This window comes from Aspergillus clavatus, genomic scaffold (genome assembly GCF_000002715.2).
Source record: "Aspergillus clavatus NRRL 1 1099423829805 genomic scaffold, whole genome shotgun sequence".
Taxonomy (NCBI): domain Eukaryota; kingdom Fungi; phylum Ascomycota; class Eurotiomycetes; order Eurotiales; family Aspergillaceae; genus Aspergillus; species Aspergillus clavatus.
This window is the reverse complement of record NW_001517094.1, coordinates 1,171,510-1,192,306: the sequence shown is the minus strand read 5'-3', so window position 1 is coordinate 1,192,306 and position 20,797 is coordinate 1,171,510. Positions and strand designations below refer to the sequence as shown.

At 49.7% G+C, this 20,797-nt stretch overlaps 8 protein-coding genes across 8 annotated transcripts, besides 5 other annotated features; 4 read left to right on the top strand and 4 right to left on the bottom strand.

The window, feature by feature from the left end:
* Positions 1–295: 295 nt before the first annotated feature.
* On the top strand, positions 296–1,941 carry ACLA_022100 (actin-related protein 2; the record flags this gene model as incomplete). Its single annotated transcript, XM_001268921.1, has 6 exons — positions 296–314; positions 380–426; positions 493–636; positions 787–1,012; positions 1,087–1,796; positions 1,855–1,941. 6 exons carry the CDS (start codon positions 296–298, stop codon positions 1,939–1,941), a joined length of 1,233 nt encoding a protein of 410 aa, XP_001268922.1.
* Positions 1,942–2,403: 462 nt separating this feature from the next.
* Positions 2,404–2,471: a microsatellite.
* Positions 2,405–2,471: a microsatellite.
* Positions 2,472–2,508: 37 nt separating this feature from the next.
* Positions 2,509–3,978, bottom strand: ACLA_022090 (putative DUF6 domain protein; the record flags this gene model as incomplete). Its single annotated transcript, XM_001268920.1, has 3 exons — positions 2,509–2,768; positions 2,840–3,594; positions 3,668–3,978. 3 exons carry the CDS (start codon positions 3,976–3,978, stop codon positions 2,509–2,511), a joined length of 1,326 nt encoding a protein of 441 aa, XP_001268921.1.
* An 831-nt stretch (positions 3,979–4,809) lies between these two features.
* Positions 4,810–7,144, bottom strand: ACLA_022080 (putative MFS transporter; the record flags this gene model as incomplete). The annotated part of the gene is made up of 11 exons (XM_001268919.1): positions 4,810–5,024; positions 5,099–5,227; positions 5,280–5,469; positions 5,525–5,610; positions 5,664–5,824; positions 5,886–5,992; positions 6,045–6,218; positions 6,274–6,491; positions 6,557–6,607; positions 6,685–6,769; positions 6,821–7,144. 11 exons carry the CDS (start codon positions 7,142–7,144, stop codon positions 4,810–4,812), a joined length of 1,740 nt encoding a protein of 579 aa, XP_001268920.1.
* Positions 6,638–6,666: a microsatellite.
* A 938-nt stretch (positions 7,145–8,082) lies between the features above and the next one.
* Positions 8,083–8,102: a microsatellite.
* A 458-nt stretch (positions 8,103–8,560) lies between these two features.
* Positions 8,561–9,992, bottom strand: ACLA_022070 (TDT family transporter; the record flags this gene model as incomplete). Its single annotated transcript, XM_001268918.1, has 5 exons — positions 8,561–8,710; positions 8,766–9,054; positions 9,109–9,405; positions 9,465–9,833; positions 9,904–9,992. 5 exons carry the CDS (start codon positions 9,990–9,992, stop codon positions 8,561–8,563), a joined length of 1,194 nt encoding a protein of 397 aa, XP_001268919.1.
* Positions 9,993–10,966: 974 nt separating this feature from the next.
* Positions 10,967–12,083, bottom strand: ACLA_022060 (aldo/keto reductase family protein; the record flags this gene model as incomplete). The annotated part of the gene is made up of 2 exons (XM_001268917.1): positions 10,967–11,484; positions 11,549–12,083. 2 exons carry the CDS (start codon positions 12,081–12,083, stop codon positions 10,967–10,969), a joined length of 1,053 nt encoding a protein of 350 aa, XP_001268918.1.
* A 699-nt stretch (positions 12,084–12,782) lies between these two features.
* ACLA_022050 (aspartate/glutamate racemase family protein) lies at positions 12,783–13,637 on the top strand (the record flags this gene model as incomplete). The annotated part of the gene is made up of 1 exon (XM_001268916.1): positions 12,783–13,637. The coding sequence occupies one exon, from the start codon at positions 12,783–12,785 to the stop codon at positions 13,635–13,637; it is 855 nt and encodes a 284-aa protein (XP_001268917.1).
* A 461-nt stretch (positions 13,638–14,098) lies between these two features.
* ACLA_022040 (gamma-tubulin mipA) lies at positions 14,099–15,978 on the top strand (the record flags this gene model as incomplete). Its single annotated transcript, XM_001268915.1, has 7 exons — positions 14,099–14,106; positions 14,206–14,311; positions 14,360–14,449; positions 14,522–14,575; positions 14,652–14,834; positions 14,897–15,100; positions 15,157–15,978. 7 exons carry the CDS (start codon positions 14,099–14,101, stop codon positions 15,976–15,978), a joined length of 1,467 nt encoding a protein of 488 aa, XP_001268916.1.
* Positions 15,979–16,994: 1,016 nt separating this feature from the next.
* Positions 16,995–17,024: a microsatellite.
* A 3,118-nt stretch (positions 17,025–20,142) lies between these two features.
* ACLA_022030 (AN1-type zinc finger protein) lies at positions 20,143–20,361 on the top strand (the record flags this gene model as incomplete). The annotated part of the gene is made up of 1 exon (XM_001268914.1): positions 20,143–20,361. One exon carries the CDS (start codon positions 20,143–20,145, stop codon positions 20,359–20,361), a length of 219 nt encoding a protein of 72 aa, XP_001268915.1.
* Positions 20,362–20,797: the final 436 nt, after the last annotated feature.

Genomic DNA, 20,797 nt, shown 5'->3' with positions numbered 1-20,797 from the left:
ACCACTCTACTTTGCTTGTCTCCAGAGTCATGAAGCACCAGCCACTGGTGGAATGCGGCTCGGCACGCCAATGACGACTCTTCCTGTGTGCTCTTTCTATGGGGAAGCACTTGGCCAGGACTAAACTACTCCTATCACTACGTTGGCTCCAGCCCAAACTCCCTTTCCTTCCCCTCATATCCACGCTCCATAAACATCCTCCATCTCCAACGACATTCTTTGAGATTGAAAACTCCCCTTTTATTCGACAGAGGAATTGACTGGATCAGAAAGAGCCTCGTCCTCATCCATCACCATGGCGGAAATGCCCATTGGTGAGCATCTCCTGCTCCAGGCAGCTTCCTCCCCGTTCCGCCAGCTAATGAATCTCCCCGTTTAGTCCTCGACGGAGGAACTGGTTTCCTCAAGGTCGGATATGCTGCGCAGGTATGTCCATCTGATCTCAACAGTCCCTCAATACTCCCTGCTAACATGCTCTTCGCCCCTCGATAGAACTTCCCAGAGCACCAGTTCCCCTCGATAGTGGGGCGGCCCATCCTGCGAACCGAAGAGCAGGCCGGCGACATTGTTGTCAAGGATATCATGTGCGGAGATGAAGCAGCCGCCGCCAGATCAATGCTTCAGATCAGCTATCCTGTACGTTCACCTGCCAGTTGGGTTTCGCTGCGTCGTCGCAAGGATGCGCGTGCTTCCCTCCCGACATCCCCCTCAATCCTCCCAGTCCTCCTCCATCCGACAGACATGTTAATACGAGGGACCATTGGCTGTTTCCCGCCGCAATAACAGATGGAAAACGGTATCGTGAAGAAATGGGATGACATGCAACACCTATGGAACTACACTTTCTACGAGAAGATGAAGATCGATCCTACAGGGCGCAAGATCCTCCTCACCGAACCCCCCATGAACCCCCTGAAGAACCGCGAGAAGATGTGCGAGGTCATGCTGGAGGACTACGGGTTTGGGGGTGTCTATGTGGCTATCCAGGCTGTGCTGGCTCTGTACGCTCAGGGTAAGTGCGGAAAGGCGTGCCACCCCGATCGGCATGCGATAACTGACTCCGGCTCCATTCGTCGTTCGCATTAGGTCTCAGCAGCGGTGTGGTCGTCGACTCCGGTGACGGTGTCACGCATATTATCCCCGTCTATGAATCCACCGTTCTCAAACACCACATTCGCCGGCTGGACGTCGCCGGTCGCGACGTCACCCGGAATCTGATCGCTCTTCTCCTGCGTCGCGGCTACGCGCTCAACCGTACCGCTGATTTCGAAACCGTCCGCCAGATCAAGGAGAAGCTCTGCTACGTCTCTTACGACCTGGAGCTCGACAAAAAGCTCTCCGAGGATACCACGGTCCTGGTCGAATCATACACACTCCCCGACGGTCGAGTCATCCGAGTAGGAAGCGAGCGCTTCGAAGCCCCCGAGTGTCTCTTCCAACCGCACCTGGTGGACGTGGATCAGCCCGGTATGGCCGAGCTGCTGTTCAACACCATCCAGGGAGCCGACGTCGACGTCCGCTCAAGCTTGTACAAGGCCATTGTTCTCAGCGGTGGAAGCAGCATGTACCCCGGTCTGCCATCGCGGTTGGAGAAGGAATTGAAGCAGTTGTGGTTGACCCGGGTACTCCACGGAGACCCCGAGCGGTTGGGTGTACGCGGTCCATCCCAAAGCACTAATGCAAAGGTTTCGGGCGAGACTAACTCTACTCTTCTGCAGAAATTCAAGGTCCGCATTGAGGACCCGCCTCGACGACGACACATGGTCTTCCTGGGTGGTGCCGTGCTCGCCAACCTGGTAAGTTCCACCCATGTCTCCCTCCCGTCCATAACCGACATCTCTAACCCTTTGCCAGATCGCCGACAAGGAGGATATGTGGGTGTCCAAGCAAGAATGGGAGGAACAAGGGGTCCGTGCCTTGGCCAAACTCGGCACCAGCTAGTTTGCTCTTTCATTACTCCGCAATCCTCATCAAACACTCTTGTCGATATCTAGCCTCCTTTACACTTACCCCCTTCGAGAACCTTTCTGAGAATCATGCCATATATGGTTTCCAGGACGTCAACCTCCTCCCCTTTCGATTCTTTGTAGCTAGTATAGAAGTAACCAAAGCGAGCCTGGTTGGAATAAGCAGTGCACTGTCAAGTTCTCTCTTCCCTCCCTGCTCCGATGTGAATCCGTATATCTCTTCTAGGTGTTCTAGTTCTCTAACCTCCTGGTCTTTAAGCAAACCTCTATCGATTCCTCCCGCATCGCTCCGGATGCAAAGCCAAACCCCACAAACCCGGAACGTGTAGATTGTACAGTCCCAAGCACAAAAAGAAAAGCAAAAAGCAAAGAGATCAATCCCTCCATCAAGGAGATTCGGTCTATTGGATAGCAAACGCAATTGAGGCAAAACGATAAAGAAAGAAAGAAAGAAAGAAAGAAAGAAAGAAAGAAAGAAAGAAAGAAAGAAAGAAAGAAAGAAAGTTGTCTAAAATATAAGACAGGTTATGATAGTCTAGTATCATTCATCAGGATCGGATTCCATCTCCTCTGCTTCGATGGACTTCTTCCGCTCCTCGTTCATTTCGCGGTACGTGCTCCAGCTGAGGAGGAAAAAGGCGAGGATGATGAGGATGCCGCCCATGACGGACGAGGCGGGGAGAGGTTGACCCGTGCGCAGCCAGTCGACGATGGCGACGAGGAAGATGGTGAGGAGGGCGGCAACGGAAGAAAGAACCGGGGAGGTCAAGGAGATGAGGACGAGGAAGGAGCCGGAGAATGCTAGGGAATGGTCAGTATTCGTTTGATATGCGGAAGAGGGTGGGTAGACAGAAGGATTGGGGTTGACTGACTGGCATTGGCGAGAACGGAGATGAGGAGCATCCACGCGGCCTCGCCGGTGGGCCATCGGAATTCCTCCCAGCCCAGGACATGAAGGATGGGCAGGGGGATCCAGAGGACCAGTAGGGTGAAAGTCCCGATGAGACTGCCGAAGGTGTTGGCGAAGATCATGCTCCGGCCGGCGCTGGTGCCCTCCGGGGGACAGGCGAATCGCTTGTATAGCACCTCGTACAGACCGTAGAGCACGCTTCCGACGCCGATGATGATATTCCCCACGAGTCTGCGTGATGCATCGCGCTTGTGTTGGCCAGGTGTGCCATCTGGAGCGGTGGTTGACTCGTGCCGATCTCCGTACGCAACCACCAGTACTCCGACGATGGCAACGACCACCGAAAACACTTTGTCAAATCGCAATTTATCCTTCAGCAGCGGGATAGAGAAGGCGTAGGCGAAGAAGGCCGAGCAGTTGTAGATCGCGGTGAGGTCGCTAGCCGTCGTCAGATTGACGGCCACATACCACGATCCACCAGCAACCGTCAGAGCAACCGTAACGAAGGCCGTCGTTCTGAGCATGTAGGGAATCGGTGACCGGTGATAGTCGCGCGACGTAAGATGTAAATCTCTCGACTCGACCATCTGTGCCGTAGTTCGCAGTAAATAAACATGACGTCGCCAAAAAGCATCCCAGGACAGCTTTCTTTTCTGTAACCGCAGGATAAGAAGCTGGACGGGCCATAGAAGAGCCCAAGAACCGTGGGTGAGATAGCTATGAGGAAGCACAGAATAGTTAGACGGTATCCGATACAGATGGACCCTCATGGGATTCCTTTCTGACTTACAGCATACAATATGGCTTATCCCAATGGAGCTCATGCTGGATGTACACCGCCGTCTCGGTCTGAACCACAAAGCTGGCCAAGCTCAGAAGCAGAAACCCTGATGCAAGCATATACTTCCGTCGAGTCGCTATCTCCGCAGCATACTCCGGGGTCCTGATGGTCGGCCGCCGGGTATGGTGCAGCATCGGCCTGCCTTCCGCGTCACCATTGCCGAAGCTCGTGGTCGATAACCGCCGTCGCTCATCCTGCAGTAACGGTTGATGGGAGCGGCCGTCTAACGGACGATGTACAGCTGGACGATTTGGCGACATCTCGTCATCCGATTCGTGGGAGTCGAGGACCGGCGCGAGTTCCCTACCTTCCTCCGAATTTCCCGCGGCTGGTGTACTGGATAAAGCCACAATGAATTAATCGTCTGTATTATGGTCCTGCACGGGAGATGACAAAGGCGAACGGAGAAGAGTCTCCCAGCTTTCCTGTGGCGGATTCCAGAGGTTAAGCGTCTAGAAATCGCTGGGATGGAGGATCGGCAGCGTCTTGCAACGATGCGAAGGTGAAAGAAGGAGATATCGGCGCAGTGTATGGCTCATCCATGCAGAAATGCTCGGACATACGGCCGTGTCTATTGAATTCAGCCTGCCTCAGGACGAAACGGTCGCTGAGATCGTGGGGACATGCAGCTCTTTAAAGAATGCGCTTCCTTGGCCGATGAGGTCGTTTTGCTGCGGCCACGTTTGCCAAGTAGTATACTGAGTGATGTCCGCGGATCTGAGACTAGGGGATTGGGTCCGCAAGCCTCTTCAAGAAAATAACCCTAGCGCAACTATGTGGAATTCATACAATCAGAGAATGTCTGCTAAGACGGAGGATATCTGGCCATACTAATAGGAATAGGGACATGGAGAGCGTCGCATCCAAACGCAGTCGCAGCCTTACGTTGTAGGCCACACTCTTTACCGCTTTGGGACCGTGACGCTGACCCTGACACGTGATGATAGCCTTATCACCTGAACCTAGGCTCTTGGCGTCTTGTGCCTGAGGCAGCCCTACTCAGTAGATCTTGATTCTATTGCTAAGAGCGAGTCACAATGCACGACGGCTTTCTGAGGCCAAGATCCATTACGTATGCATGCAGTCCTGAGTTAATGTGCAAATCTGAAGTCCAGCCTCTTGTTTCCCTCGACTTTGGTGGTCGCAACATAGTCGACTCTTTGGTCCTCCGTCATGGCCATCCATTGCCTGTCTCGCCGGCGGTTCCGCAGCACATAGTATACCTTCGTCAATCCATACAGGAGGATGTTCGTGCAAACGATGATCAGTAGCGTTCTGTTTCCGACGACATAGCGCGGTGCATCCCCTACAAGATCGAAAGTGGATGCCTAATTAGCCAAGAAACAATGGGCGGTCACAGATGGATTTGGCCAGACTTACAGCCATGGTACACGTTTGAAGCGATGATTGAAGACATCTGCATGCACATGTTGTACAGTGCTGCTGCGACTGCTCGCGTTCGTACGCTGTTTGAATTGCGGGAGTTCCATCCAGCGTGCATTGCATGCGCTGAGGTGTTATCAGTATCAATCTCGAAAGCAGAGATAGCGAAAGAGCTTACGGTTTGGGAAAGCGAGTAGCAATGTGAGGACTGTCCATGCAGCCCACTTGTTGATCTGACTAAAATTGACTACATTCATGTACAGGAGCATTGGTAGCATCCAAACTTGGGCTAGAATGCCCATGTATGCAAGGGACCCGAAAGCCTCGGCTCCGAATGTGATGAAAAGTCGTGTTACGGCGCCCAGGGCCTTGTTATCAGTCAGTAAACATCAGGTATCAAAGTTTGGTCTTGAAATGACATACATTGTATGGGATGGACAAAAGGATGACTTTGAAAGTGCTAAATCCAAAGTCTTTCATGAGGAGAGTGAAGTACTGAGATATTGTTGCTATTCAAATTAGCTTATTTCAGTTGAGTCAAGGGATACGAGACAATACTCACAGTTGGGTATAACAAATAACAGACCAATGATATACAGTGGCCACAGATCGAAGTCCGTGACACTGCTCCAGATGAGTTTGAGAGTTAATGGCTGGCGATTATGCATGGTGCCCTTGCTCGGATCCTCTCGAATGATCCGATTGACCATGATGACCTCCTCTCTGCCTTTCATGTCAGCATGTCTTTCTTTTTACGCAGCAGAAAGCAGGCCAGGGAACGAACCTCTCTGTGAACCATCCGTCTTTGCCTCGCGCCCAGTTCGCCGTCTGTGTTGGAGATGCGGGCATCAGGGCAAATGCGAGTAAGCCAAGCGTCAGAGTGAGCAAGCCCTGTATCCGATTAGGAGTGAGATACCATAAATAAAACTGTTTGGTCACCGACCTCAATCAGAAAGAGCCAACGCCAACCAGCAAGGCCGCCGACTCCTCGGAGATGCAGAATGCCATAGGCCAAGAGCCCGGCGAAAATATCAGCAACAGAAGACGCTGTGTACCAAAATCCAAGTCGGATGGAAAGCTCATGGTGCTTGAAGAAGTATGATAGATAGAGGATCATCTACCCAGGCATGAGCACAGAACATCCCGTGATCTTCAGGAACGACATCACTCACCGTTGGCGTGAATCCTCCCGAGAGCAGCCCCAGAAGGGCTCGGGTGCACAAGAACGACGTCCTGCCGGAGAGCCAGAATTGGCATAGAGCAATGGTCGACCACGATGTCATCTGAATGGGGACCCATCTGTCGGCACCGACCCATTTCGCAATGACCTGTGCAGGCAGTTCGGCGAGTAGATAGCATAACTTATGAATCGTATTTCCTAGATTATAATCTAGAGGAAAGGCAGAGCCCGTATCAGCCTGATTGAAACGGTACTTCTGCCCTATGTAGACTGACCGTCTCGGGATAGATTCAAGTCGCGCAAGAAGTTATCCGCATTGGCTTGCTCTGAACACCACGTCAGTTTTTGGACCGGGCTTTTGTTTTTTTTTTGTTTTTTTTTTTTTGGCCATGGGTATACCCACGGATATTAGACCGGTCAAGCTCCAGAGCCATCAACATTATGCAGGCCCACACGGTGATACGAAGGTCGATCTTCCTGACAACTTTCTAGATCGCCGTCAGCTTCGATGCACAAGGAATTCGCAAGAGGCGGCTGACCTTCTCTTCGCCCCATGTCCATCTCGCTGAAGGATCGAATCGGTGGATATTCTCCCAATCTGTTCGTGGCCTATATTCCTCTGCCAGTTCCGGGTCGTCATATACAGACGGCTGAGTAGCGATGGCATTCAGGTCCTGGCCCTTTGACCACCGGAACCAGGACCGACGGTCTTTGCGTTGGTCACCTAAGTCTGACTTCTGTGTACATGATAGCACTCGCGTGATAGCAATGGGGGTCTTTTCAAAATCAGAGTCCAAAGGCGAGATAGGCTCGATGTCCGAGATAACCTCTTTCTTCACAGGGCGAGCAACGACAACGGACATCGTGGCGAGGATCGAGGGAACGTAAATCGACTACAAATATATTTACACGCTATATCCTATTCTCCGGTTGGAGGGGGCCATGGTGCTCAATTTAAGCGCTTATCCTTCCCATATGACAGTGTTATCATTATCAGAAGAACCACTCCCATAGCAAACAAGGGGCGCCATGGTGTCTAACCGCCATGATCCTGTTATCAATCCAAGTCCCACAGTATATCACACGACTAGAGCTTGTCCATGGCTGGGGTTGAACAAAGGTGCAGCCGTTTCAGCTCCGATAACTTAAGCAAGAACCCTCCAAAGACACCCTGCGGAGGCATGGAACCCCTTGATTCAGAGTCCAACCGCCACTGAGTCTGTGGTAGTGTGTGGTTCTAACAGCAGCAACTGTCAGAATGCTGAAGGGCTGCCAATGAATGGGACCTGGGTAGAAGAAACCATTGTTTGGCGAAAAGGGTATTGATATCATCTGGATTTTCTCGCCGCTGACTTCCTACATTTCTTGTTATTCCGAGTGATTCTTCAGACCGTTGTAGTCTGCGGAATTCCTTCCTAATTCCTTTGTTTGATCGCTCGCCGATCTCATAGCTTGCTTTCCTGCTATCGCTACGCAGGGAATGGATGTCCACATCGAGAAAGCATAATCGTTGATTGAGGCTAACGAGAAGTTCTGGAATGCTAGCATATCGGCAGTATGTAACAAAGCTAAGGGCCTCTGCCGGAAGCTTCTGATCCCATGTTCCAATCAAATACCGGTCCAGACCCGGAAGCAAGGGCGTCATATACTAGGCTACCATGGTGTCTTTCAGTTATGTGGCAAACTGCTGCATCGTGGAAGCGATACCTGCAGCATACTGTCTGGGTTCTTCACGCGCAGATTGGTGTATAGACGTAGGCCACGACCAGAATTGGGAGACTGGAGGGTTGTTAGAAAATGCAAAAAAAAAAAAAAAAAAAATCGCAGTTCAATCCTACCCTCTTCCCCATCTGGAATTCGGATGCAACGGTAAACTCGGTCGCAAGAGTCATTCAGCAAGGCATCGACATCGAGGTATGAAGATGCAATCTTTCATGTGGGAGTAATGCCAGCGTCTCCGGCACTGACGGACTTGTCGAACAGAAGCGTCTGTGTTGCCCTCTTGTGATACATGTTCCCTCTCACTTCTCATTGCAGAGCTGCACGGCTTGAATAAGACTGCCGGGCTTCTGTACATTCCGAGTCTCGAAGCAGATGTGTGTTATGTTCAAATCCACAAGGTTTGTGGAAAAAGTTGAATGTGACAGCCGCCTGCTGTGTACCAGTTCACGAATGACATTCTCGCATTCTTTGCAATTTGGGAGGGCGCATCACTGCATCCGAATATTGGATTCCGAGTTCCGTTCAGAAAATACTAATGAAGGCAAATGTCTTTTTCATTATGCAATGTCTTCGGGGTCATTCCCCCCTTCTTGTTTCTGATTTATCTTGTCAGGGCCGGGTGTAATGAAGAAATTCCCGGTGATAACCTCTCCTAATGTGCCAACGGAGACGACTGCCCAGTGAATCACGACCACCAGAGAGAGAATCTAGAACGAGCACCTTAGCGTCCATTTGCCTCGTCAAATGCTTGGAGTTACTTACAGTTCCCAAGACTCTGAAAAATGCAGAAGGGAGCTCCTTTCCCAACTGACATGTTGCCATCGCATACGCCCCTACCGGGAAGGTGAACGCCCACCAGCCGATGTTGAATGGGAACCGTCCGGATTTCAGGATGGATGCAAAAGCAAAGAAAAGCCAGGGAAGCCCGAACGCCCAAAGAATGAGAGCAGTCATAGCCCCAAACACATACACTATCGAGGCGGCAGAACTATCGCGGAATGTATAAGTTATCGAAAAGACAGCCTTGGCAGATTCGGCTAATTTCATTGCGCTGAGAGGAGGAAAGTCAGGATATCGTGCTTTGAAAACTCGGTGGACGTCTTACCCGAAAGATCCGGACCCCAAAGGTCCCATAGGGAGGAACACACTCATTATGACTCCCTTGTGCGGCAGCTTATGCATAGTGAGTCGCTGGAAATATATGACATAGACCATCATGGCAAGGCATATGCCGACGCCCCATAGGACGTAGCTCGCAACAATTGTCCACAATGCATGCTGGGTATTCGAGAGTATACCTGCAACAATCGCTCCAGTTCCCGATGTGACAACGCAGGTGACAATCGGCAAAAGCCAGATGGCGGTCATCGACGAGAGTTGGGCGTCGACATCTTGAGACATGCTGTTTTTGATCAGTAGAGTCCATTGATTGATTACCAGATAATATGGGAGCCAACGCACAGCGAAAATGGTAGACATAATGCTGACAATATCGAAAGAGAAGCATCCACTATCCACAGGGCCCAGGCGAGATCCTCGACCCAATACCCCCATACTGGGACACACACGTAACAGATCATGTTGACAATGGTCGCCAGTCCCAGTGGAATCGTACTTAGAAACATGGACTGAGCTGGTTGAGTCAACATGATCTTGAATGTCTCCGGGTACATGGTGTAGCGGAGGAAGCTCAGCAAGCAGCATGCTGCGAAGATGCCAATATTGACGGCGAAGATCACGATCGATATCCAATACAGCCAACGGCCGTTATATGGAAGGGTATATAGAATAGTGGAGACCATCCCCGTTCCCATCACCACAGAGAACCATCTGCGTTTCTTGCATTAGAGAGAGGCTCAAAAGTAACTGGCAACGGGTGTGTTGAAAACCAAAGACGTACGCTGGTGTGAAGTTATAGACGACCCGTCGCCAGCCCATATGATGCTTTGCAGGCAAGTCCTCGTTGAGAGAAGAGCGGCATTCATGCATATCTGGAGTTGCCTCCCCCTGATCTGATGGAGATTCATATACATCTTGTTCTTCCTTGTCCAGTCGGCTACTACTGGGCAAACTCGAAAGCGAGATTCGACACGACTTGATGATCTTGTCCATCGTCAATAGATGTACCCTTCTCATCACAGACACATACTGCGATAAGCCCTTCTCAACCCAGAACCCTCAACTCTCGACTCCGCGTGAAAGGACAAGCTTCAGTAGTTAAGGGCGATTTCCATAAAAATTCATCATTGGTCCTGCTTGGCAACTCTGCCCTCTCAAAGCAACTCGTCACCGCTGTGGTCATTAGCAATCGGGATCTGGGTCTCAGGCCAGAAAATGGAGCCTGTTGCCGAAATTCTCTGGTCAAGAAAGCGTGGAGATCCACAACGGACCGGTCTTCCATCCATAGTTCCATACTAATCACGACTCACGAGTGTGATGCTCGGGCTCCGGTGTTTGCTGAAAATCCATAACTATAGTAAAGGTGGACAATGAAGGCTAGCTGCCGAGAATCCCGATATACTTCAGAATAAGATAATTCCATCATCCTGTCTCCCCATCTTTGTGTGAAGATTCTTGCTGGTTCTTTTTTTTTCGATTTTGAGTTGCCTCTCTCTTTCGTGACATTTGTAGTCTTCCCTGGTTCTTAGCCAAAGCGGGTCTGAACAGATTGACGCTAGAAAATCATCCGTCATCTCAAGGATTTTGTTCGGCTCATTTTCGGCAAGTGGCGTAGCCGTGGAAGCCGTGGAGATAGAATATAGATATACGGAGTAGATAGATAGTGATATAGTGAGATCGCCGGCATATCAATTGCTAACAGTTCCTATCTACTATGTATATCTTCGATTCTTTATCTTCAATACAGACATGACATCTACAAGCTTCACATTGCAGAAAAGGCTTCAAGCCCCCGCGAGGTATCAAGGTTCTTGTGTCGTTCAAGCTGAGCATATGATATCGATCTAGGCCTTCGATTTGGGCTTGAACAATGCCTCCTTGGTATCATACGTATACTTCAGATCAAGATGCCAGTAGTTGGGTGCGGTTGGTTTGGCCACCAGCCAAGCTTGGTCAAGCGCATCGACAACTTCCTGGGGCAAGGGACCCTTCTTGACATCTTTGAGGTTGCTCTCCAGCTGCGCGAAGCTGCTGACCCCGATGATTATACCATCGCGGCCATTTTCCTCCATGTTGAGCCCGGAGTGGTGGTGGACCCAGCGGAATGCAATCTCAGGCATGGTCAAGCCATGCTTCTCAGCGACCGGCTCGATCAAGCGCAGAGCGTCAAACGTCGCATCCTTGAAGTAACGCTGGCGGTAAAGCAGTCCAGATGATGTCTGGTCACTATACCTTCCTTCCGTGGGGATGTCGTGCGTCTTGTACTTGCCAGAAAACAGACCACCAGCAAGCGGGTTGTAGATCACGATGTCAATCCCGTAGCGTTTGCAGGCAGGGATCAATTCGGTTTCGATGTTGCGCGCTGTGTGATTTAAGGTCAGTTGAAATTATTGATACGAGCAATGCTTAGAGAGGACAGGACTCACTGATCGCATTGTACATTGCCTGGTAGATGGTGGGTCGCACCCACCCTCTTTCGTTGCAGAGAGTGACAATCTCCGCAACTTCAAAGGCAGTGTAGTTGCTGAGGCCCAGCTCCACAAACTTCCCTTCCTTATGCAGCTCATTGACGGCCTCGAATGTTTCGGCAAAGGGCACGGATCGGTCCGGTGCATGAAGGTAGAAGATATCCACTTGGTTGGTCCCCAGTTCCTTCAAGGACAGCTCGAGATTCTCGCGGATAACATCAGGTTTATGCGTACCAGGACTATGGGGGTACCATTTCGTCGCCAGGGTTAATCCACGCTCCTTCCACTTGGCTTGTGCCGTGAAAGCCTCTTGTTGTCCTCCGATATAGACTCGCGCCGTGTCGACCTCATTATAGCCCTGCGACTGGAGATAATCCAGGCACTTGTTGAATTCGTCAAGGGATGTAATTCGAGCACCTTTGGACTCGTCCGGTCCAAAGGTCATCAATCCAAGGATAACCCTTGGTGTATTGATTGGTACAACTAGCGGCATATTGGCGATCGATGGGATATGTGGTGGTCAACCTGAGGTGATCTCAACTGCCGGTCTCTTAAAAGAAGAGTGGGAATTGACGGAAGAGCAAGGTTAGAGTCGACGCTCGTGGAATGACGAATTCGTGGGATCATTTCGCTCTCTTTATACGAATTTTGGCCTTTCTTGAATTATATTATTAATACGGCTTTAGGACTTAAGCAAGGAGATATCGGGATATTTCATGGCCGTCACAGGGATGGGAACCTGTTCATGTTCATGGGTTGATGCTTTACGGAGTACGGAGTAAGCTTACGAAGTAAGCATCATCAAAGTGGGATGACGATGATAATTATCTTCCCCGCATTGACCTGCCTGTTGGGACTTGGGATGGCTTCACACATAGGAAGACAGCCCTTTATCACTATGGGATGCTATAATACATACACGAAATCATTTTGCTGTTGCCATTATTAATTGCTATTACTCCAGCTTTAGCCCTCTCAAGCGATGCCGAAGTTCCACTCCATCTACTAGTGTAGAGCTGGCGGAGAAAAAGCAGGGGAATAGCTTTTGACTCCGCGAATCGCTCTCCATCCCCTACATGACCCATGAATCTAGCATAAAGCTATAATCGGAAGTGACCTGGCCGGAATCAGATCAGTAACGAAGTAAAATCATCAAGATCGCTGTTCATTTATTGCAACGAACTACAGCGAAATGGCTGCATCAAGAGCCAACCGCCGGTTCTCGGTGCTCATCGTCAACCCGAACACATCGACGCACATGACGGATGCACTCAAGCCCATTGTTGAGAGCTTAAACTATACAGACGTGCAATTCCATTACTTCACGGCCCCGACTGAGCCCGTCACACTTCCAGATGGGCGTGTTATTGACGGAGTGCCGAGTATCAACTCGGGGGAAGACTCGGTCACATCAGCCTTACACTGCAAACCCTTCGTCGAGCCGCTCCTCCCAAAATACGATGCGTTTCTTATTGCCTGCTACTCGGCTCATCCGCTCGTCGGCATGTTGAAAGATGCAATTGCGAAATTGGATCAGGAGACCAAGAAATATGCCACTGGCATCTTCGAAGCTAGCGTCTTGATGTCCCTCTCTTTGACCAGTTCCTTCAACCTATCAGGTGGACCAGGCCTAGAAAAGGAACAAGCAAAAGACACATTCGGCATAGTCACTACGGGGAGCATCTGGAAAGACGAGCTGACCAAATCCGTCACAGAATTGCTTGTCAATTCTGGTGATAGTCACAATTCGTCTACTCGTTTTGCGGGAGTGGAAACCACTGGGTTGACGGCCGTTCAACTACATACCACTGCACCTGAGGAAGTGAGAAAGAGAATCAGCGATGCGACAGAGAGGCTTATCAAGAGCACACCGCATCCTCTGAGTGCGATTTGCATGGGCTGCGCGGGAATGGCAGGCATGGAGGAAGCAGTGAGAGATGGCTGCATCAGAGTGTATGGCGAACGCCAAGGCCGTCGAGTGAGGATAGTCGATGGCGTGGTTGCTGGTGCTGGAATGCTTGTGACAGCTTGCAAAGCAGGATTCTGACGACCACTTGGGCTACTTTTGCTATCTTTGAAGAGCAAGTTGGTCGTACTGTGGTTAGCAACAGCTGAGCCCTGTCGAGCCTGAGTGATATCACCAGGATACATCTTTTGCATAGATGACTTTGTGATCTCGGCATAATGGGATTCAAGGGATTATTGATGTTTGCCTGCGTTTAGCGGATATGAGCAGAGGACATTGCAATTGTACAAAAGAAAAGGAAAATATATGATCTAAATCAAACAAATTTTACTATCGACTCTGAAAATAGATCACTATCAATGTAAATCCAGTCTATTTCATTTGTTGATGTTGCTACCAGCAGGTCATTTTTATTATCAGTCGATCTCAAAGTTGCATACCTCAGGCAGGCCCCCACCTACCTTCTCCAAAGCAAGATTCCCCGCGCAAACGCGCTACGCGTAAGGCTATAACCTCGACTTCTTCTGGTCAAGGGAAAGAAGATGCCCAGGTATGTGCACCACCCAGAGAGTTTTCTGCGATTTGTTTGATCTCTCGACTACATGCGACAGATATTAATGATGAACTAGAGAAATAATAACACTTCAAGCCGGCCAGTGCGGCAACAATGGTATGAAGTCCGCCGCAACCCAACCTCCGCCGTCGTGGGAGTTATCACGACTCGGATACGCGCTTTCTATGGGCATCAAGGCTTCGTTCGCTAACTGATTCAATGTGCAGTGGGAAGTCAGTTTTGGCAGCAGCTATGCCTTGAGCACGGAATAAGTCAGGATGGGAATCTGGAGGAGTTTGCGACAGAGGGCGGAGACCGCAAGGATGTGTTTTTCTACCAGGTACGACTTCTTCGCTTTCCAGTGGAAGACAGAGTGTATGAATTAGCAATGAGCTGACTGCGATGATTACAGAGTGATGATACCCGATATATCCCCCGAGCGATCCTGCTGGACCTAGAACCCAGAGTACGAAAACACCCACCCTTGACCCGATGATAGTTCGCACAATTCTGGATTTGGATTGATTTTTTGTGTGAAATAGGTACTCCATTCTATACAGAGCGGGCCATACAAGAATATCTACAACCCGGAGAACTTCTTCATCGGTCAACAAGGAATCGGCGCAGGAAACAACTGGGGTGCCGGTTATGCTGCGGGTGAAGTGGTACAGGAAGAGGTCTTTGACATGATCGATCGAGAAGCGGATGGCAGTGATTCTCTGGAGGTAAGTCTGGCTATATCAGACGGCCGCACTTGCGCATGGCTGATCTTGATGTCTTGTAACAGGGCTTCATGTTCCTACATTCGATTGCAGGCGGAACCGGTTCGGGACTCGGGAGTTTCATTCTGGAGCGGATGAACGATCGTTTCCCAAAAAAGCTGATCCAGACGTACTCTGTCTTTCCTGATACCCAATCCGCGGATGTCGTGGTCAACCCGTACAACAGTTTGCTAGCCATGAGAAGATTGACACAAAATGCCGACTCAGTGGTAAGTTCTTCGGCTTCAAGGATAATATTGTGTATGACATGGCTAAATCGGTATAGGTTGTTCTGGACAACGGCGCCCTTTCGAGAATCGTTGCAGACAGACTCCATGTGCAAGAACCTTCGTTCCAACAGACTAATCAACTTGTGAGTTCTGCTGAACCGTACAACCTCCTTATCGTACCGGTGACTAACTGTCGGAAGGTTTCCACCGTCATGTCAGCCTCTACCACCACCCTCCGCTACCCCGGTTATATGCACAATGACCTCGTTGGGATCATCGCCTCCCTTATTCCTACGCCCCGCAGTCACTTCCTGATCACATCGTACACGCCTTTCACCGGTGATAATGTGGAACAAGCCAAGACGGTCCGAAAGACAACCGTTCTGGATGTGATGCGTCGCCTACTGCAGCCGAAGAACCGCATGGTTTCGATCAACCCCAGCAAATCCAGCTGCTACATGAGCATCCTCAACATCATCCAGGGTGAAGCCGATCCGACCGACGTACACAAGTCTCTGCTGCGGATCCGCGAGCGACGCTTGGCATCCTTCATCCCCTGGGGCCCGGCCAGTATCCAAGTGGCGCTCACCAAGAAGTCTCCCTACATACAGAACACGCACCGTGTCAGCGGGCTGATGCTAGCGAATCACACGTCTGTTGCGACTCTCTTCAAGCGGATCGTTTCACAGTACGACCGCCTGCGCAAGCGCAATGCCTTCCTGGAGCAGTATAAGAAGGAGAGCCCCTTTACGGACGGACTGGGGGAGTTTGACGAAGCGCGATCCGTGGTGATGGACCTTGTTAATGAGTACGAGGCGGCCGAGAAGGAAGACTACTTGGATCCAGGCGCCGGCCAGGAGAAGGAGATGGGGCTGTAATGAGAGTGTGGTATTGCGAACCTGGCGTTAGTCGTTGCTCGTTGGGATTCCCTTGCGCTATTGCTACTGCTCTTTTTCCGATGGGGGGTTTCATTGTTCGGCAAAAGGCGTTTGTTGTATTACTTTTTTTTTTGTTTACATGATATCTTTGCTATTTCGTTACAAATAGTCTGGTTGCCACCGTGAAACCGAGAAATGAAAGTATTCTCAGGTCAGACCTGAGGAGATAGAAGTCAAGACGAATGAGACGACTTGGAGTTACAAACTCCGCCACCCTAGTCAGTCCAATCTCAACCTGAGCAACTCGAATAACTAGCTACTTGGCTTAAATACTAAGTAGACAGAGGACACTACTGCAGTGGAACTATGCATGTGCCTATCAGTGCACGGACAGGGATGATCTGAGCTCTCAGTCTCCCCGATGCTCCATCAGCCTACCTACGGCCTACATAAGTAGATATCTACCTGCTGCAGTCTGCAGAAGCGTTGGCGATGGATTTACGGTACTTCGTAGACCATTCCTCTTTCCGACGCTCTAACCGCAACAACGCATTGTCCACGAAGCAGAACCAGGGTGGGTTTTCCTGTATCTACATAGTACATACATATCTAGTACCTACTACCCAGGCACTGCACATCCTTCCCACCCTTGTACAGAGGGACACAGAAGCCGATCAACCCGCTCCATCTCGCCCTCAACATCCACATGACAAGTCAGATATGTGTGCAGAACTGTGGAGCATTTTATACTTATTCGCACTCATCTTGGCTGCCTACAGGAGGCAAGTAGATCAAATTACAGTAGATCGTATCTACAAGTTTAACAACCGTACTCTCTCTGCGGCAAGGAAATCCATTTCCAGGTATGCCTTTCACTAAAGGAAGCATAATCTGGAAGATCCCGAGATATGTGTGTTATTTGTTCATCCCAGTGGGCATGGTGGTGTGCTGGTCACCGCTATGACTGTGGATCCCAGCAGGTTGACTGATGCGCCCAAGTGGTTTCTCCCAAGGAGGGGTTGGGTTGGGTTGAGTTGAGTTGGGTTAACCGCCTCACCTGTAACTCGGAGGTAGAGAGATAGATGGATGGATGGATTATTTTACTTTTTGGTGCTTATCGAGTGGCTTAGCTTGTGCGGAGACGAAGACGGAGATGGAGATGGAGATGGACTATCGGGTATGGGAATGGGGAGCTAGGCTGTTATACAGTACTCCGTATACTCCAGGAGGGGATCTCTTGTATGTATGTAGTTAGTTGTACTTCGTAGGTACCGAGTACCGAGAATCTGTCCTCCATAAGCTATCTACCTTGCATGGTACAGAGGACGCTGTTACACTGTACACTGTAGGATCCGAGCTCATTGCCGGGTATGGAATATGGAGTACGGACTACGGAGTACATATTTTGGTTACAGGATAAGATGCTGGGGTGCCTGATGTCCTGTTAACGGTACGCATAGTCCATCCAAGTGATTTTGATGGAACCACGGCGGTGTCCCCCGCCAACTCAACGCATGCTGTGCTGTATCTGTGAGGTGGAAAGGCACTGGTGCAGGTAGTGGCGTTTCCCGGGTTGACTGTGGACTAACTATCTATCTAGCATATACAGTAGTGAGTGATTAAGTTCGTACTAAGGACATACATAGGGTCTGGAAATTAAGACCCAGCTTATCACGATTCACGATGCTTTGAGAATTGTTCCTTCGTAGACAGGCTGTCCACCACTGTACTTGGTCTTCAGATAACGGCTTCTACTCCGCACTCCAAGTGCAAGCTCCCCCTCGGAAGCGATTCCCCGAGCGAATTCGGACGCACTCTTCATCCCTGTCTGTCAAGGGATGGATTCTGAATCGATCGTGTACGGTGTACCTGTAGAGATAGATAGATAGATATATATAATATATATACGTGGGATTCTCTGTGAGACTGTTCGACTCCAATGCTTGCTTTTACCCTGGGCTACTGATCTGAAATGCAAAGAGCCTGGTTGGGGAAGAGACGGGTTCACGTGACGCTCTGTTCCTGGTGCGGAGAAGCCTCAGAAATAGCGCCATCGGGAGGCTTGAAGTTGAAGGTCACTTGGACAGAGAGGAATAGGATGGAGGATTAACTATTGAGTCAGTAGTAAGAGCAGATTAGAGCGCCTTGTTTTTGCGTGATCCCACCCCAACAGATCCCAGTTTCTGATTATCGAGCAAGGCATCCTCTTCATGCGAACCTTCAATGCCAGCAGATCACAATCAGGCGGATGGATTGCGATTTGCGGCCAATGTCCTCCCGTCATCTATCTGCTCCGGCGGTTATGACCTGCATTGCTGAGGACTGAGGTTGTTGAGGTGACGATCCCAGGGAGAAGACCAGACCCATCATGTATCTTGCCTCTTTCGTAGAGGACGATCAATTTAACTTGAATTATGGATAATTTGAATCATTGCTGGATTCTTTTCATAGCTCAATGATCAAGTCGATAGATAATAATAATAATAATTATTATTATTATTTGACGGTCGGTGCGTCCAAACTCCAAAGGGGTCAGAGGCACTGATAGGAGTCGTCATCTCACCACCAGAAAGGGGAACAGATGTCGTGGTCATCGGGAGGACAGGACACTTGTACAGTCTCATCTTGCTGATTCCATGATTGAGCTCGTCTGGTGATCTGTCTGGCCATCTCCTTGTTGGTCCATCAACCCATATGAAACCGCCATGTCGACTACAGCGCTAATCTCGCCAACAGCTAGCTACCTAGCTAGGTACTGTACAATGTTGCTTGTACCAACCTATGACTATTATTTAACCATCAATGGATACAATATGAATTGACACTCGACACGGCGGTTGAAAATCGTCAAATTTATGAGACGGGCTGTGTACCAATCACCGCAGAACCCGTAGTCGCTATTAGGTAGTAGGTCTTTACGGTCTCGTCACCCAAAGAACGCCAAAGTTGGTACCGAAGGCAAACCAAATCAACACCAGACAGACCTCGTGTGCATCCGAACAAGTCTTCAGTTGGAACTCGAAGCTTCCTTCATCGCTCCATTGAATGTAAAATAATCCGTCATTTCCTTTTATTTTATTTCCTATTATTTTTTTTTTTTTAATTTTTTTTTGGGCTCCACCCCCGATTTTGCCTCCATGGTAAGGACGGGAGTCGGGACACTACTTAACTAAGTAGGTAGCAATTCCATTTACAGTAGTCAAATCAAGTTGGCCAAAGTCTAGTTTGAAATATGTACAGAGTACTAATAGCAGTCTAGCAATCCAAATGTATTAAATGAATCCCCCCCCCTGTTGGATCGGCGGCGACACTAGTACCTCTATCGGCATTGGGACGTACTATCATGCTACGTACTATGTGACCACTTAAACCTCCTCCTACGTAGATGGTTCTACTACTATTGCTCCATCGCCTTGGACTTATTGTAATTGTAAAGTACTGCTGCTGTGACTCAGCGCGTGCCATTCTTCTACTCCTTCTTTCAGTTTCCTTTCCTTCCCCTTTGCAATAATACATAAGTATTATAAGTATTATTCATCAGTGTCGTCTGGCCCTCTCCTCATCCCTTCTCCCCCCCCCCCCCCCAATTTCCCTTCCGTTCTTATTAAGGGTCGTCTTTCGCCTCCTTTGTCTCTGTCTCTCTGGTTCTCTCCTCCATCCGTTTGTCTAAATTGACTTTTCCTATTTTTTTCGCCTCACTGCCACCTTCAGTCTCAAGAAACAAACCAGACATTTCAATTTCCCTTTCCTCTTTCTTCCACTCCCGTGCTTTCCGATTATCGGTCTGCTCTCCGATCCTCCGTTGACGGACAAGACCTCTATATATAGCCAACCCACCAGGGAACGATTGACCACCTTATCTTCCTTCCTCCTTATCTGCTTGGCTTCTTGACCGTCTCGTCTGCTTGCTTCTCTTCCTTATCCTCTTCGCAACTCCTTCTCTCACACACCGCACCCTCGCCACCGCCAACTCGTCCCTCTACTACTGTCAGCCTCGCCATCTCTGCCATCTCTCCGCCACGACAACAACCTTTCTCACCGTCCTCATTAATTCGAATTCGTGCAGCTTCAAGCTCATTAAGCGAACGTGACGACCAGTCCGAGAACGAACTGAAATACATTTCCTCTTCTCCAAAACCCTCAAACCCCCGTCACATCGTCAACATGGCTCCCCGCAAGCCTCGCTGCAACTTTAAGGAATGCAAGGAAGCCGCTCAGCGGATCGTCGGAGACTGCAGCTTCTGCAGTGGACACTACTGCTCGAAACACAGAATGCTGGAGGCCCACTCCTGCACGGGGCTGGAGGATTGCAAGAAGGAGTCCCATGCTCGCAACGCCGATAAGCTCAACAGCGAGCGGACACAGGTCATCAAGGGCGTATGAGCCACCTGGGGGACGACTTTCTTTTTTCGCCGCTTGTGGACCGTTTTCACATCTCCTATTATCATTCGACTCATCCTTCGTCGCGATCGATTAAGCGCGTTGGAATTTAGCGCGGTGTTGTGACTCAATTTGAAGCGTTGGGCCGGTTTGGGGAATCTCTATCGATTCGTTCTCTATGGGTGGCAGTTCGCCGCTCATCTTCTATTTTCACTAGGCTCTTGGATTGGGGAAAGCTCGTTTTTGGTTCTCGATTTTACTTGGTTCTTGACTATCTCAGTATCATACGCCTGGCGTTCATGCATTGGAGTTCAATGATTTCTTATCTGTCATCCTCAATTTGTTGCACGGGATCGAATTGTGACCATAAGACTATTGTCTAGTTAGCCATTGAGACGATCAAATTCTCCTATCTCTATTTCTCTTTTGTTTCTGACGG